Source organism: Accipiter gentilis, chromosome 18 (assembly GCF_929443795.1).
Source record: "Accipiter gentilis chromosome 18, bAccGen1.1, whole genome shotgun sequence".
Taxonomy (NCBI): Eukaryota; Metazoa; Chordata; class Aves; order Accipitriformes; family Accipitridae; genus Astur; species Astur gentilis.
The window spans coordinates 17,080,680-17,095,182 of record NC_064897.1 but is presented as its reverse complement, the minus strand read 5'-3'; the positions used below and the strand labels follow the sequence as shown (position 1 = coordinate 17,095,182).

At 38.1% G+C, this 14,503-nt stretch overlaps 2 protein-coding genes across 12 annotated transcripts in view; one reads left to right on the top strand and one right to left on the bottom strand.

The window, feature by feature from the left end:
* NINJ2 (ninjurin 2) overlaps positions 1 to 14,503 on the bottom strand; it is a 307,674-nt gene that overhangs the window by 113,023 nt on the left and 180,148 nt on the right. The window lies entirely within an intron of this gene.
* WNK1 (WNK lysine deficient protein kinase 1) overlaps positions 1 to 14,503 on the top strand; it is a 107,348-nt gene that overhangs the window by 35,707 nt on the left and 57,138 nt on the right. For all 11 annotated transcript variants that reach the window (XM_049822631.1, XM_049822627.1, XM_049822630.1 and 8 more), the window contains exons 2-4: positions 1,110 to 1,282; positions 6,161 to 6,381; positions 8,428 to 8,585. In XM_049822631.1, the coding sequence (XP_049678588.1) occupies positions 1,110 to 1,282; positions 6,161 to 6,381; positions 8,428 to 8,585 (552 nt within the window). The remainder of the gene's footprint in view (positions 1 to 1,109; positions 1,283 to 6,160; positions 6,382 to 8,427; positions 8,586 to 14,503) is intronic.

Genomic DNA, 14,503 nt, shown 5'->3' with positions numbered 1-14,503 from the left:
ACACGTTACCTGTAAACAAATGAAGAGGAATTACTGCCTGGAGGACAGTAGGGAGGTTGTGAGCAGTATAAGTAAACCCTGTGTGTTTTTACTACCTTGTTTTAATTGAAAAGGAAATATGAAATGAAGTGACTTAAAATTATTATTCAGATTTCACAAAGAGGTCACTGGTTATTCCTAAATAAATGTCAGAAACAATGGTTCTAAAATTCTGGGCCTTAAGTATATCCTGAATTTTTTTTTTAAATACAAATTGCATATGGATCCAATTTATGTCAGTTGATCAATCTGACTTGTGTACCAGTGCATTGGTAATGCATTGGTAAGCTGAGAACACTGAATGGCACAAAGAGGCTGTTTTTTCTTGAGATGTACAGCTTATTCTGGTAATAGTTGCTCAGAGTCTTGACGATGTCTGATAGCCAGTTGTTGGTAGATAATACAACAGTATTGTCCAAGAATGCTTTTTCGTGATCTTTCTGGCCAAAAGCTTGCTGTCTCTAGTGTGAGTTATGTTTTTATTTTCCTTGATGCTAGATTACAGGAAACTTGCTCAATCATGAGGTCATGCTTTTAATCAAAGAAAATCCACCTCATTGACTTGTTCCACAGTTACAAATACATACTATATGTTAGAGAGGTTTGATGCTCTACCCCCTATACAAAGGGTTAATCCCATCTGGATATTGTACACATAGGAATAACTAAAGATTTTTGTTATATACAACATGAGAGATGCTTTAAATGATCCAATCCAATTCTTGAACACTTGAATATTTAAAGACATGATGTCTCCCTTCCACCTCAGGTCAGGCAGTGACTAAATTTATTAGAGAAGGGGAGGAGGAAACAGGAAGAGGAGATAATCTACAAACTTACAATTTTTACCTCTGAGAGCAATCAGATTGTAAGGAAAAATATATGATAAAAAAGACTGTAATAGAATGTCTTCTAAATAGAGTATTTAAGGGTAATTGCAAACCAAATGGTGTTTAAGGCTGATGATTCTTACTTGTTCACTGAACTGTACCCAACTGTTTTTCAAGTTGCTGCTTTTCTGAGTAAGAAATAAAGCAAAGTGTTCTGATATACCTTTTCTTTTCCATTAGGATCGGAAGTTGTCCAAGTCAGAGCGACAAAGATTTAAAGAGGAAGCTGGGATGCTGAAAGGTCTTCAGCATCCCAATATTGTCAGGTTCTATGATTCCTGGGAGTCTACAGTCAAAGGAAAAAAGTGTATTGTTCTTGTGACGGAACTCATGACATCTGGAACATTGAAAACGTAAGTAAATTAAGTCATGTCAAAGCATATAAGAATCATTAGCACAAAATCAGAGGACTAGAAATAGATCATATTTCAGAATAGATAAGAACAGAGCCCTTTTGCTGAGGGCTAACCTTCTGTAGGGAGATTCTTGTTTAAGAGGAGTCTTGCTAGCACTGCAGGGTATGGTAGAACATCCTTTAAGTTAGCAAGCTTGTCAGGTTCTTCCTTGTGATGTCCTAGTAAGCACATGCATAAAACTTTTGGATTTTCAGGGCTCAGGAAGACAATGCTCTATTTTCACTTCTCAGAATTTTTCATTTTCCTCTCCAGCTGCTTTCCATTTAGCATGAGCTGGTTTGCAAAGTTCAAAGCACAAATGAATTCACCTCTTGTGGGAGGTTTTGGGAGTTACTACAGCACAAATAATGTGTAAAAAGAAAAAAAACTCTACCACCTACTTGTTTAGCTGAAACTTCACGAAGTAGTACCTAACAAAAATCTGAAAGTATGCAGATGCCTGCAATTTCAACTTGTGAAATAGTTGAGTGAAACGAGGTCTATTTTTTAAGCCGGAGTTAAAAGTAGACACCGGCAGATCAGACTGCTGCGAGGGCCCTCTAGTGGTGTGCGGAGCCTGCGGGGAGTTACACTGAAATCACGGCTTTGCCTTGCACAGTAGAAACTTGCAGAGCTGTTGAGCCTGTTCCTGAGCATCCAGTCGCCGTTAATCTACTGGAAATAGAACTGCCAGCCCTTGAAATTCAGGGATTGTGGGTCATTGTCTTAATTCAGTGCCCATTTAAGTCTTGGAGAGTCATTCAAATCCTAAATGTGTAAGCAGGCTGTAGGAGCTGGAAACAATTTGCAATCTATTTGGTTAAATAGCCTGTGAATGTCCTCTGTTTTTACGATGCTTATTGATAGCCACAAATGGACATACTTAAAGAAGGAAAAAATGGCTCTTTGAGAGTCTGGACTGCAATTACAGGGAAATGTTTGTCTCTTGAAATAGTATGGGAGGGCTAAAGGTACTGTTTTAGCCGTATGTCTAGGGAAGACTTTTCTGAGGTTGTTTAAGGTATTTCAGATAAAAGAATAGATCTGCTGTTTCATGTTCTCTTTTCAGAGCAGTATTAAAGTAAAGGTTTTACAGCTCTGTACAGATACCTTTATTTAAAGTTACCTAATTTTATGCTAGAGTATGTAGTGTTAGATTTAACTTCTTTCTCCCTTTCTTACCCCCCCCCCCCCCCCCCCCCCCCCCGCATTTTAATATTTGGATTGGCTTGTTATGTGGTGGCATAAGCAAGATGATAAAGTAATAATAGACAACTATAAAATAGCGTGTTGGTAGGAGAAATACCCCAGATTTGCTGGCTATAGGATTATTTTGTATTCTGAAGTATGAAGGTCTCTTTATTTTATCCAGAAAGAACTAATAGGCTCTTTAATTGAAAATCTTGTAAACTGTAGACTTCTGTGTAGGTTTTTTCCCCCCACTATTGTATAGATTGTGTTATAATTGTGATGTAGTTTATTTTTACCCGCTTCACTTGAGATTTGACAGGTAAACACTATGGGAAATTTCTGATGTGCCAAATTTAATATCATTAAATAGTTCATGTGCCTGTGTACTATTCCTAGATGTAGACTGCACACTTGTGTTTGCTTATGATATTTGGCTGACTATTACTTCCATATCTTTTTTCAGTATGTTTACATTATCTCCATTTAATGCAAGTGTTACCTTCCTTGTTTTGAGACTTGGGACATTGTTGTCACTTGATGTAAAAAAGTGAACAGAAAAGTGTGGTGATATCTTAAAGTTCTTCCTCATGTTTTTTCATATTTGTATACATTTAGATATATATGCACACAAAAATAATGTTGAAATATTGTGGACTCATTCTTTTCAAATGCTGTCTAGGCAAATTGCTAATTTTGCACGAAGAAAAGTCCTTGAACTTCTGCACACCAATGGAAAAGTTTTACAACTCATTTGTTGTAAAGAATTAGACTGCTTTCTGATATTGTATGCTATCATGGAATTAAAATATTGGAACAAAAAATGGAGTTGTCTATTTTAAATCTTAATTATACTATTAATGAAGACAGCAATTTTTATTCTGACCTAGGTCTCAGCCACTAGTTTTGTCTAAGGCTGTTGTAGTGTGTGTTCCTGATCCACTTTAAATGAATGTGTCAGCTATCTGGTAAGACGCATACCTTCATAACTACCTCTGCTAACTTAGTAGGGTTTCTATAGCTCCTCGAGCTGAGATGCTATAGGTCAGCAGCCTTCCTGCTTAAAAAAACCAAACAACAAACCCAACCTTGAGACAGAAAGCCAAACTCTAGTTCCTGTTTCTCTCTGTTCGTTGAAGCTAACTGTTAAGATAGCCTCGTGTGCAAAGGTCAAATGTATATCTTTTTAAAAATTGACTACTACACTGTAAAATAGTTAAGAGCGATGTTGATTTAAGCAGGAACAAGTTCAGTGGAGGGCCACCAAGATGGTCAGGTGCTGGAGTACCTGCTCTGTGAGGAGGGGCTGAGGGAACTGGACTTGGTCATCCTGAAGAAGAGGATCTTTGGTGGAGACCTAACAGCAGCCTTCCAGGGCATATGAGGGAGTCAGTCAGGCTCTTTGCAGTGGTGTATGGTGGGAGAGTTAGAGACAACAGGCATAAATTGAAACAAAAGAGGTTCTGACTGATGTAAGAAGAAGCTATTTCAGCAGTGATAGTCAGGCAGTGGAGCAGGTTGCCCCAAGATGTTGTGCAGGCTCCGTCCTTGGAGATAACTAAAAGCCTGGCTGGATACAGCCCAGAGTAACCATATCTGACTTCATGGCTGACCCTACCTTGAGCAGAAACTTAGACTAGAAACCTCCTGAGGTCTCTTCAAGCCTGAGTTATCCTATGATACTAGGAAAATTGAAAACATACTAGCTAGTAGGGTTGTCTGTGTATTTTTATGTATTTATATATGCTTCCATTTTAAAATGGTTTCTGCCTTAAGTGCTATGTGACTTAGTTCATGACAGTGTTACGGGAAAAAAGACAGCAACACTGCAGGATTCTGGGTGATGGTTGGACCCAGGTCCTTTAACAGTGAGAAGCTGGCAGTAGACTAGCATATTTGAAACCAAGAATGTAATTAGGGATTCCAGATGCTGAACTGAAGTGCCCCTACCATGTGATCTTTGGAACAGGCTCAAGAGAGATGAATGAGGGTTGTGTCAATAGCAAGAATTCAAGTGGTAGCTGATGTGATTCAGAACCTCCTTCGGTTTGTCTCCTTTGTTGGCTTGGCTTTTTCACTGCCTGTCTTTACATTTTGTTTTGAGACTTGATTTCCTTCTGGAACTGGGTCCCGATTGCTTTTACAGATCTGTTTTCACAGCAGGATTATTGCTAGCAACTTGATTTTTCCAGATCTTCTTTTGAACTGTAGAAATTAAAGTAAAAGGGATTAATATACTGCATTTTTTATGTTGGCATTGATTCAAGTGATTTCATCAAGACTCTTTCTCCTGATTAAGTAGATATGCAGAAGAGACTGAATACTACCACGGAGTAATTGAACAAGACTTGGTTTTATTTTATTATTTTAGTTGCTAGACTCCATGCTGGTCGTAGAATTTACTACCAGTATTGCAGTAGTGTGAAACTGGTCTTTATCTGAGACTTTAACTGAGTGACATTGGTTGAATAAGCATAAAGTCCTTGCTCTACACAGCATGCTAGTTCCTTTCTCTAAATGTATTTCACCCCATGCTTTTTCAAAAGGAAGAAAACAACAACTGTTCAAATTGTTTTACCCAAAGAGAGGTTGTGAGAATACACTGCTGGAAAGCACTTGAATACTGTCATAAGTTATTCACCTTGTGGCATCTCTAATCTGTTGAAGTTAAGACCACCACCATAGTCTTAGGCCACAAGCATTAGAGAATATTTTTGGTATGAAATTTGACTCTTCTGACATGAGATTTTAAAAAAGCAGCAATGTTAGAACAATTAAGGTTGGGTCACATTCTACCTGCAAAGGGATGCTGACTTTATGTATGAACTCTTCCTTGGCAATTATTTAGCAGAGCCTTTTTAAAGATTTCCCAGCCCTGTCCGTATCTATCCATAGTTCTGAAGTAGTGAGTAGTGCCAGTCAGGTTTAGATGATCAAACCCTGTCCTGCACCAAGGAAGTGGTCTTTAAGAATTTCTAATTTGCTTGAGAACTCAACAAGTAAATTTGAAGCAGACTTGAAGTGTAACCTGGAAACCTTGACCAGAGTGCTTGTACTAATACTGATAACTAAGGTATAACAACTTCAGAGCTCTTGCACAGTTTGCAACAGCTCTGTACTTAGTTGGTTGTTATTAGTGTCTCGGCTCCAGTGCCCCACCTTCCCACCCAGTTATATTTAATCAAGGAAAATATTTTAACTGTTTAAGCAGTTTCAGGATAAAAGGGAAGAAAAAACCCTCATAAATGAATAGATAAAGAATTGTTATAATGCATAAGCCTTTAACTCTTTGTCAAGGAAGCAGTTTCTTGAAACTTAGCAAGCCAACTCTCTAATTACCATAGGTAATTGCCATAGGGTGACTTTGTATGCAAAAGAAATACTAGCTATAGCTCAAGCATTTCATGTTTATCTTTCAGCATTATAGTCCCCTGGCTAGAAGAAAGAGGGTAGGTTTTAGGAGGGGGTATTATCTTTAGCTCCTCTGAAGTTTTGAAATGCCTAGGTAGATTTTTAAAATAGAAGGTGAAGTTGAAATTTGTGCATCTCCAATTACTGTTTTTTTTTTCTTCAGAACAGCAAATGATACAGCATAATCTGCTACTTGTTAGCAGAACTTGTTTAACCTACTGTTACTTTTTTCATTAGGTATTTGAAAAGATTTAAAGTGATGAAAATTAAAGTACTACGAAGCTGGTGCCGTCAGATACTGAAAGGCTTACAATTTCTACACACGCGCACTCCTCCCATTATTCACAGAGACTTAAAATGTGACAACATCTTCATTACTGGCCCTACTGGATCAGTCAAGATTGGAGATCTTGGTCTGGCAACCCTGAAAAGAGCTTCTTTTGCCAAAAGTGTGATAGGTAAGCCTCTCCTGTTTTGGAGACTGGTGAGCCAGTCTACCTATTTGGAAACTTAAGTCTTTTAAGAGCTTTCCTAAAAAAATATGGTTTCAAAGGTACATTGTCAAAGCCTGAAAATGCGTCGGCTTTCTTTCTTGGCTGTTGAGGTCATTCTGTGTTCCTGATGAGATTACATGTTGAAATTTTGGTTGTGCTTTTGATATCTGTATATTATCATTAAGCATCTTGGAATATAGATTCATTGCCCTGCCCAACAGTTTAGTGCAACATTGTTGATAAAACCACTCTTGACTACATACAAGTCTCGGCTTTAATATGATGCTTCTTCACAAACTGTACAAGTGCATTTTGGTGACCAAACAACATTTTAATATTAATTCTAGCATTAATTATACAGCCAATTTTTTTTGATTGTCACCAGGGGTTAATATTAAATCTCTTATATTTTGTGAGTAATCAGAAACTAAGGTATGTCAATATATTTATATTATGTCACAGTCAGACACAGTCGTGTAAGTTAGGAGGATACATTGGGGAAGTATTGCCTTATATTGGCTCTGTTCTCGTGTATCCACTAATAACCTTTTTCAGAAATTGATTTGATGGAACTAGTATTGTCTTTCTTGTGAATATGTGAAAGAACTGGTTTTATCAGCTTTGTTTTTACAGTTGGGTAAATAGGCTGCAGGGAATGAAGTTGCTCTCACTCTCCGTATTTAGAGCTTGCTAAAATGCAGTATTACTCAACAGTCCTATACTAGATTCCTCGATGGGATCAATGGTGTATACCTGTAAACTGTCTTGCAAGCTGTCGCTGAAATATTTCCTGCTTCTTAACCAGGTCAAGGTATTAATAGGAAAGAAAATTATACAATGTCAAAAAGAAATTATTTTCTTACGCATAAGAAAATAAGCATTAATAAGCATTTCATAAGCATTATTTTCTTAAGTCTTATCCTCAAATTTATCATTGGAAAATGATCACTTCATATTTAGCTATCTGTTAACAGTTAACCTTTGGATAAATGACTGCAATCACATTCTCTTTTTTTTGGTTTAGTGTGGTGAAAACAAGCAATGTGGCTATAGAATGATCTGTAAACTGTCTCGAATCTGGTGTCTGCAGGAAATAATTCTGTGCTTAAATTTACAAAAAGCAAATTTGCATCTCTGGCTTAAAGTAAATCTGATCATACAATGCAGTCCCTTGGCTTACAGAGGGGACACCGTGATGCTTCACTGGGCAATAATTTTCTGCACACTATTTAAATGGGACTTGTTGAATCTCACGCTCTATGCCTGTAACTCAATCTCTCTGTATTTCTGAGTATTTTTGACTGTAGGATGTCCCTCACTAATGCCTGTATCTGCAGTAGGCCTATAAATATACTGCAGGTGGGAAGGTAAGTATATGAAGAAAAGGGCTCTGGTGAGTGGCCTTTGCAGAAAATTACTTTTTATCCTTTTTTAATGAAGATTTATATTTGTAACAACAGAGTTTTTCATTGCAAGGCCTTTCCCGAACCATTCTACTTCAAAAAGTAGACAGAGAGCACCAGGTCAGAGACTAGCTGTGGGCTCTTACCAGTACTACTTCTTTTGCAGCAGAGGGCAGTCAGGTAATTTTTGAAACAAGTTTTAATGTGCCTCCTTTTTTACAGGGAGAAAAGGTAAGTGTCTTAACTCTCCTTAGTATTTGGTTTGTAGCCTATGGCTAGTCTACAGTTTTCCCCTCTTCTTATCCCCTTCCCTCCGTTTGACTCCAGCCTGATCCAGTCTGTTTTGATACTTATATTAACTAACACACATAAACCAGGAATTGCATCAGTCCTTTCATGCCATTCTTACTCCATAAGGCCTTGCAATGGAAGACTCACGAAATATGTTGATGCAACAGAGTGACTAAGGGTTTCCTCCCTCTTCTTTTTGCCTCCACTTTCTCTTGTCTCACAGGTCTGCCCATCTGCTTCCTCCTGCGGTGAGTAACGCCAGCAGCCTCTGCTCGCTTTGAGACATTTAGAGTCTGAATCGTTCTTTTAATTTAAGGTACCCCAGAGTTCATGGCCCCCGAGATGTATGAGGAGAAATATGATGAATCCGTTGATGTATATGCTTTTGGGATGTGTATGCTAGAGATGGCTACGTCTGAGTATCCTTATTCCGAGTGCCAAAATGCTGCGCAGATCTACCGTCGAGTGACCAGTGTAAGTCCCTCCCCACTACTGATTCTGAAGCTACTACTATTAGCAGTAAAGGAGTACAGCTGGGTAGCATGGTATTGTGCAAGTGTGTGTGGAAAAAGAGAAGCTGACAAGAGGTTTTTAGGGTCTAGGCGGAAAGGTATAGGATGGTTCAACTTGTCAGAAGCCTGTAAAATATGTGAATGGAAAGAAAATTTCACATGTGTTCATACTTTTCCTTCAGTATATAAGAAAGTGTTGCATAGGGTTTAAAAAAAAAAAAACAAACCAAAACCAAGCAACAAAACACATTATAATAATAACTGATTATTTTCTAAGCCATGGGAGGGTTGGTGAAAATATTTCAGTCTTGAAGATTAGTTGATAACTTTGTTCGCTGAAATGAAGCTGTATCACAAATTCGGAACACTTTGGCTTAGCTGCCTGCCAAGACAAATCATAAATTGTTACCTAGAGTGAATTTAATAGTTTACTGAATTCCAAATGGCCCTTAGCTACTGTGTGTCAGGTGCACTTCTTACCATTATGCAGTGGAAATACTTGATAAATGGCAGCAGGGTATTCCACCCTGAAAAGTGCTGGTAAGTGTAGTGGTGCTGGTGGAGGCATTGTGAGTGAAACCAAATAAGGCTGAGAAGGCAAGCAAGAAATTTGAGTTTGCCCATCTGACTAGACTAAGTGGAACCTACAGACCTGGAATGTAGGAAGCAGAACTGTAGTGCTAGAAATGTTCAGAATGGTTGTGGCTTGATTTACTTTGTGATCTCTAAAACAGTGTTGTGAAGACTATACCAGTGCAGTAGAACAAACCGCACATGTTCAACCCTGTGATCTAAGCATTCAGAAAGAATAGAGAGGTGGCCACTGGGGGAAGTAAAAACTTGCATTGGATTTCTCAGAATACCTGTGCAGATGTGCAAAGGGTGGAAAGAAAACTTACCTCTTTTTCTGATCCGTAGACAAATTAATTCCTCTTAAACTTTTTGTGCATATTATCTTGGAGAAGTTGAGGATTTAATAAACAATTTGCTTAGCTTTGGAAAAATAAAATGCTCTCTTATTCCTGATGTCTCACACCATAAAAGGCAGGTATAATTATTGACTTACAGATGTGGAAGGAAGGGTCTTCATGTCAGAAGTAATGAATTCTGAAGGAAGGCTTGGTGAAATAAAAGACTATCCCTTGTTGGAAGGGGAATATTGGAGAGGCACAGGACGAGGAAGAAAGAAGGAATACGTGGTCATTTTGGTTTTTTTGAACAGATGTTAGAGTAAGTTTTTAGAGATACAGGCAGAGTCTTTTTTTTTTTTTTTTTTTTTTTTTTTTTTTTTGCATGTTGGTGGACTTACCTGTAATTTTCTAAGTAGAGGAAAAACAAGGGTAAACTCTAGCCTTTACTCTGCTTACAGCATAATCTGATCTGCAGGCTGTTTGGAGCGGTGAAAAAAACTAAGTATCTTACCAAAACAGTCTTAGTGGTGCCTTTTGGTATGCTTATGTATGTGTCTTGGCCAGAGCAAAAGGAGCATAATTTGGATGGGCACTTTTCTCAGAACAGACACCTGATGTAAATGCCCTGCCCATTCCTTAAAAAGTGCTAGGAACAGGGCTGTGGTATGAATCAGCTTTTGAGACAGTCTCAGGCTTGGAAATCCCCAGGTCTTAAAGAGCTGTCTTTTCCCTGGTCTGTGAAGTACTTAGGAAAGCCTTGTGTAGGGGCTTGTAGCAGATGAACTTATCTAGAGACTTAGGAAGGTTCAACTTACTACTTGTTTTATTGTGCTTGATGCTTTTTCTCCACATTGTTTTTGGCTGACTGTTGAACTTCTAAGTGGATGAGAAACACTGGTAATTTTTTGGTTTGTCCAACACTACCATCTACTCTGCTGCTGATGGTTCACAGATTGAATTTAATTGTTGAACTTTTTTTCCTGCTGTTTCATCTACTGCTTGAGAGCTCTAAAATGTACTTTGATATGGAATTAAGGAAATCTTGTTTTCTTTCAGAAGGAGCAGAGGACGGGAAGGTAAATAAAATGAAGTGTACATTTATCTGCTTCTAGGCAGAAAATGAAAGGCTGTGTGCTTCGGTATATTTCGGTTTGTTTATTTCATTGTAATTGCAAAGCAAGGGTTTTTTTTTAAAAAAACAAAAAAAACCCCAACAAAACCCCCCAAAACCCCAACCAAAACAACCACAAACAAAACTTGAATAACTTTTAAGGAAGGCTTTCAATGAAGAAAAGACAGTATTATCTGGAAATAAAGCACAAACCTGTCTTAATGGAGAATTCATTGTTTCTTCTATAATGTGGAAAGCAGAACTGTGTTATGAAAGTGAAATAAAATACTCTTTGTATTTTTACCACTCTGTGAAAGCTCTGTGAACCAATGTGATAGCGCCGTACGCTTTTCTGCCCTTGTCCTTTGCTTCTTGTTAAAGAAAATAAGATACTCTTTCATTTCAAAAGAGACTTCAGAACTTTAGTCAATGTTTGCAGTTGTGGGCAAGGGGTGAACCAGTTGAGAAATTCAGTACTTAAAAGGACAGTGCATGAACCATCAATAGCAGAGCAGAGTCAGAAAGCTTCCTGTGTAGGTGACTCCAACAGTACTTACCAACACATTTCCTTCTAATGTATGTTGGAAGGCAAACACGGTTTGTGGAAGATGTTTAACATTTCCGTTTCAACCTCTTGGTTTGCTACTTTCCTAGGCATGTTTAGGAATATTTTGAGGTAGCAGCTGTAGTCCTGCTGTGCCTTAAATGAAAGGATTATTTTATCTAGATGCATACACAGAGCCAGAGAGAAAGACAATAATACTGGTCTGCTATTGACAGTCAGGAAAGATCATGCCATGTGGGAGCTTAAAAACCACTGAAAACCCAAAGGCAATAAGATCAAAATGTGTAGCCACTCAGTGCAGGCGATACATATTTAAATTAATTGATTTCCCTCATTCCCTTTGCAGTAACTATTGGAGTTGCCCCATTAGCTTAAATCCGTGGTATTGCTTAGGACAGAAGCCTTTAAAAGGTGTCTTAATTCCCAGGGTGTCCTTTCAGGACCACATTTGGTATTACCAGCTAACATTATTTTCTCCCATTTTGGCTGTGCATTGGTCTCTATTAGGTTGGCCTTCACCTACCCTGTGTTTTGACCTTACACATTTTGTGATAAGGATTGCTCTAGCTGATGCCCTGATGCTGCAGCATTGGGTTGGGGCATTTGCCAGGATTGCTCAGAGTACTCTGTTATGTGTTCTACTCCTTCTGTTTAGGGTCTTCCCTCGTGGTTGGAAGCAGTTTTCCGATTAAATAATACAGTTAGGTAAGCAAAGATCTAGATATCCAATCTAAAGGCTGTATTTCTTCCTAGAGATGAGACATTTTTTGGCCCAGGCAGTTACTGTTGCTTCACATTTGGATGATAGCACTGCTGCATGAGTCTGCTGTTTGCAAGATGCTTGTCTATATTGTCTTACTGGGAAGTTCCTGTTTTTCCTTAAAGCAGTGCTGGGGTAAAGTTCCCAAATTTTCTCTGATCTAAGAAATAGAAGTGCAATTAAATCGGTTTTCTGGCTCACTTCAACTAGAAGAATACTTCTTTCAATAGAATAATCTGGGTAAATGTCTGACTTAAAAAAACAATGGTCTACAATTTGTAGGACTCGAGGTATTATGCTGAACTTTGTTTTATGGTTTTGGTGAGGAAGTCAGCAGGAGTTTGACACAGAATATTGACCTCTGTTTGTACTTGCATCCTTTAGCATACTCAGTCCAGACCCTTTCACTAGCAGTTTCTTCAGAAAGGAAAATCTGCATGTCTTGTCACTCAAGCATAAAGGAACCTAGTCTTCCACTTTGTTTTCTTTAAATCGTAATGTTGCAGTTTTGTCTCAAAACCCCCTGTTTTCTTCATTGAGGCTATCCTCTGTTCTTTGGAAATGGTTCAAAATAAATTAGCAGTTAGTGCTTAAAGAAATTGCAGCTCCTGGGATTTTTACCTTATTGGGGGGTGGATGAGTGTGGGGAAATCTCTGAGGCTTAAGCAGCATGTCTCTTCAGCTGGGACTGAATGCATCCAGTGGGCACTTACTGCTGCCTACTTGGCCTTGGAAAAAAACATCTAAGCCTGTAATTAATTGAAAATAAGCTGCACTATTAAGGTAATCTTGCCTGCTCCTGTGATTTTTTTTTTTTTTTTTTTTTTTTTGTCCTTTGCCTTCTTGTGCAGGCACAACTGCCTGTGAGATATACCACTAGATTAAGGAATGGGCTGCCTCTTTTTTTTTTTTTTTTAATTTTGTACCATAGCAAAGCAGTGCAGACAGTTCCAATACAAAATGTAATCAAGATACTTAATTCTGCTACATACTCACTTGCACAAAAAAGGAGTGTAAGATCTTGATAAAATTCAGGAAGATTTCCCTGTCTGACTTCATTTCTCTGGAGACTGGTATTCTTTTTTTTGACCTGTTCCATGCATATTTCAATTAAACAATTTGTTACAGGAGATATTTGAAGTGGGCTACATGTGCATTTAAATAAAAACAGAGATATTTATAGAACAGACATCTGAAGTATGATTTCTTAATTTAGTCTGTTTGTGAAGCAATGCAGTGAAGGTATAACTAACAGCAGTAGTTTCAGCTGCTTTGTCTTGGCCTCAGGTTAGACGGATGTAACCCATGCAGTTGCCTCAAAAGCTAGCTTGTTTTTTTCTTGCTCATGTTGCACTTACCACTCACAGATGTAGTAGAAACCTTGATTACTTCTACACTGTATTTCCTTCAAGCTTTCTTTCTGCAGCACAGAGATTATTTTTATGAGCGTGTAAAGGTACTGATTACTCAGTCTCTAATACTTGGATGTCCCAAGTCTTAAATTTTCTAGGTGATTGACTAGTCCCAAGACTAGTAAAAGACAATTAATGAGTTTATTATGCAGATTTGACTCATTCTTGCATATCTACCACTAACATAAAAATCAAAACATTTTCATTGCAAAAAAGTTGATACCACCCTCAGTTTCAAATGCAGTAATCCTCAGCTGAGTATGAGCAGAAAACTCCCTTTTCTCTATTGCCCCCTCCCATCATATAAACTTACCTTTTAAGTTCTCCTGGTGGACTTGTGCTCTATACTTAATTTTCTCCACGCTTACTTTGACAAAGTGAAGTTTTGCACTTGTCCTTGCTTTCACCGAGCGTCCAGTCTCTTCTCTGTAAACAAATGTCTGCCTTCTGAGCTGGCCTTGAGATGAGAAGGAAATAAAAAAAAAATTTTCTGCATTTTGACTTCAAAAAAAAAAAAAAAAAAAAGAAGTTGTTGTATTGAAATGTTCCACAGAGTGGACACGTTTTTCTTCTCTGTTCTACAGAGCTTAAAAAAAGGCCCAAGGGAACAAGGTACATAATGAGTAACCTGACCAGGCAGTGTCTAACTGGTTTAAAAATCCTTAATTTCCCTAACTGGTGGGAACTGAAGCTCGCTGGTTATAGTGAAGGTCATTCTCTTGGCTGGAAATGAGTCAGTTACAAAGTGCTGCAGTTTGATCAATTGAGTGAAATTAATCTCTTCTATAGTGTCTTAAAAGTTAGGCATCATAATTGTCTAGACTAGTCAACTACTTCATTTTCACTAGAGGTGCAATGGGCAAAGTATCCCATCTCTTTCTTAATTCTTCTTCCTGAGGGGTCCTAGGCAGCAAAAATAAATGCTTAACCCTTAGACTCATGATTAATTTTACTTGCAGTGCTTAATGAATGTTGATGAATGTCCTCTTTTGCTTTCTGGAAGCAATGTGTGACTTTTTTTAGGCATACATAAAACTCTGTTTCTTTACCTTGAATAACTTGGTTTCTTGGCCTGGTTCAGGTAGATACAGACACACTCCTCCTATCAAGTTGTAAAGTGG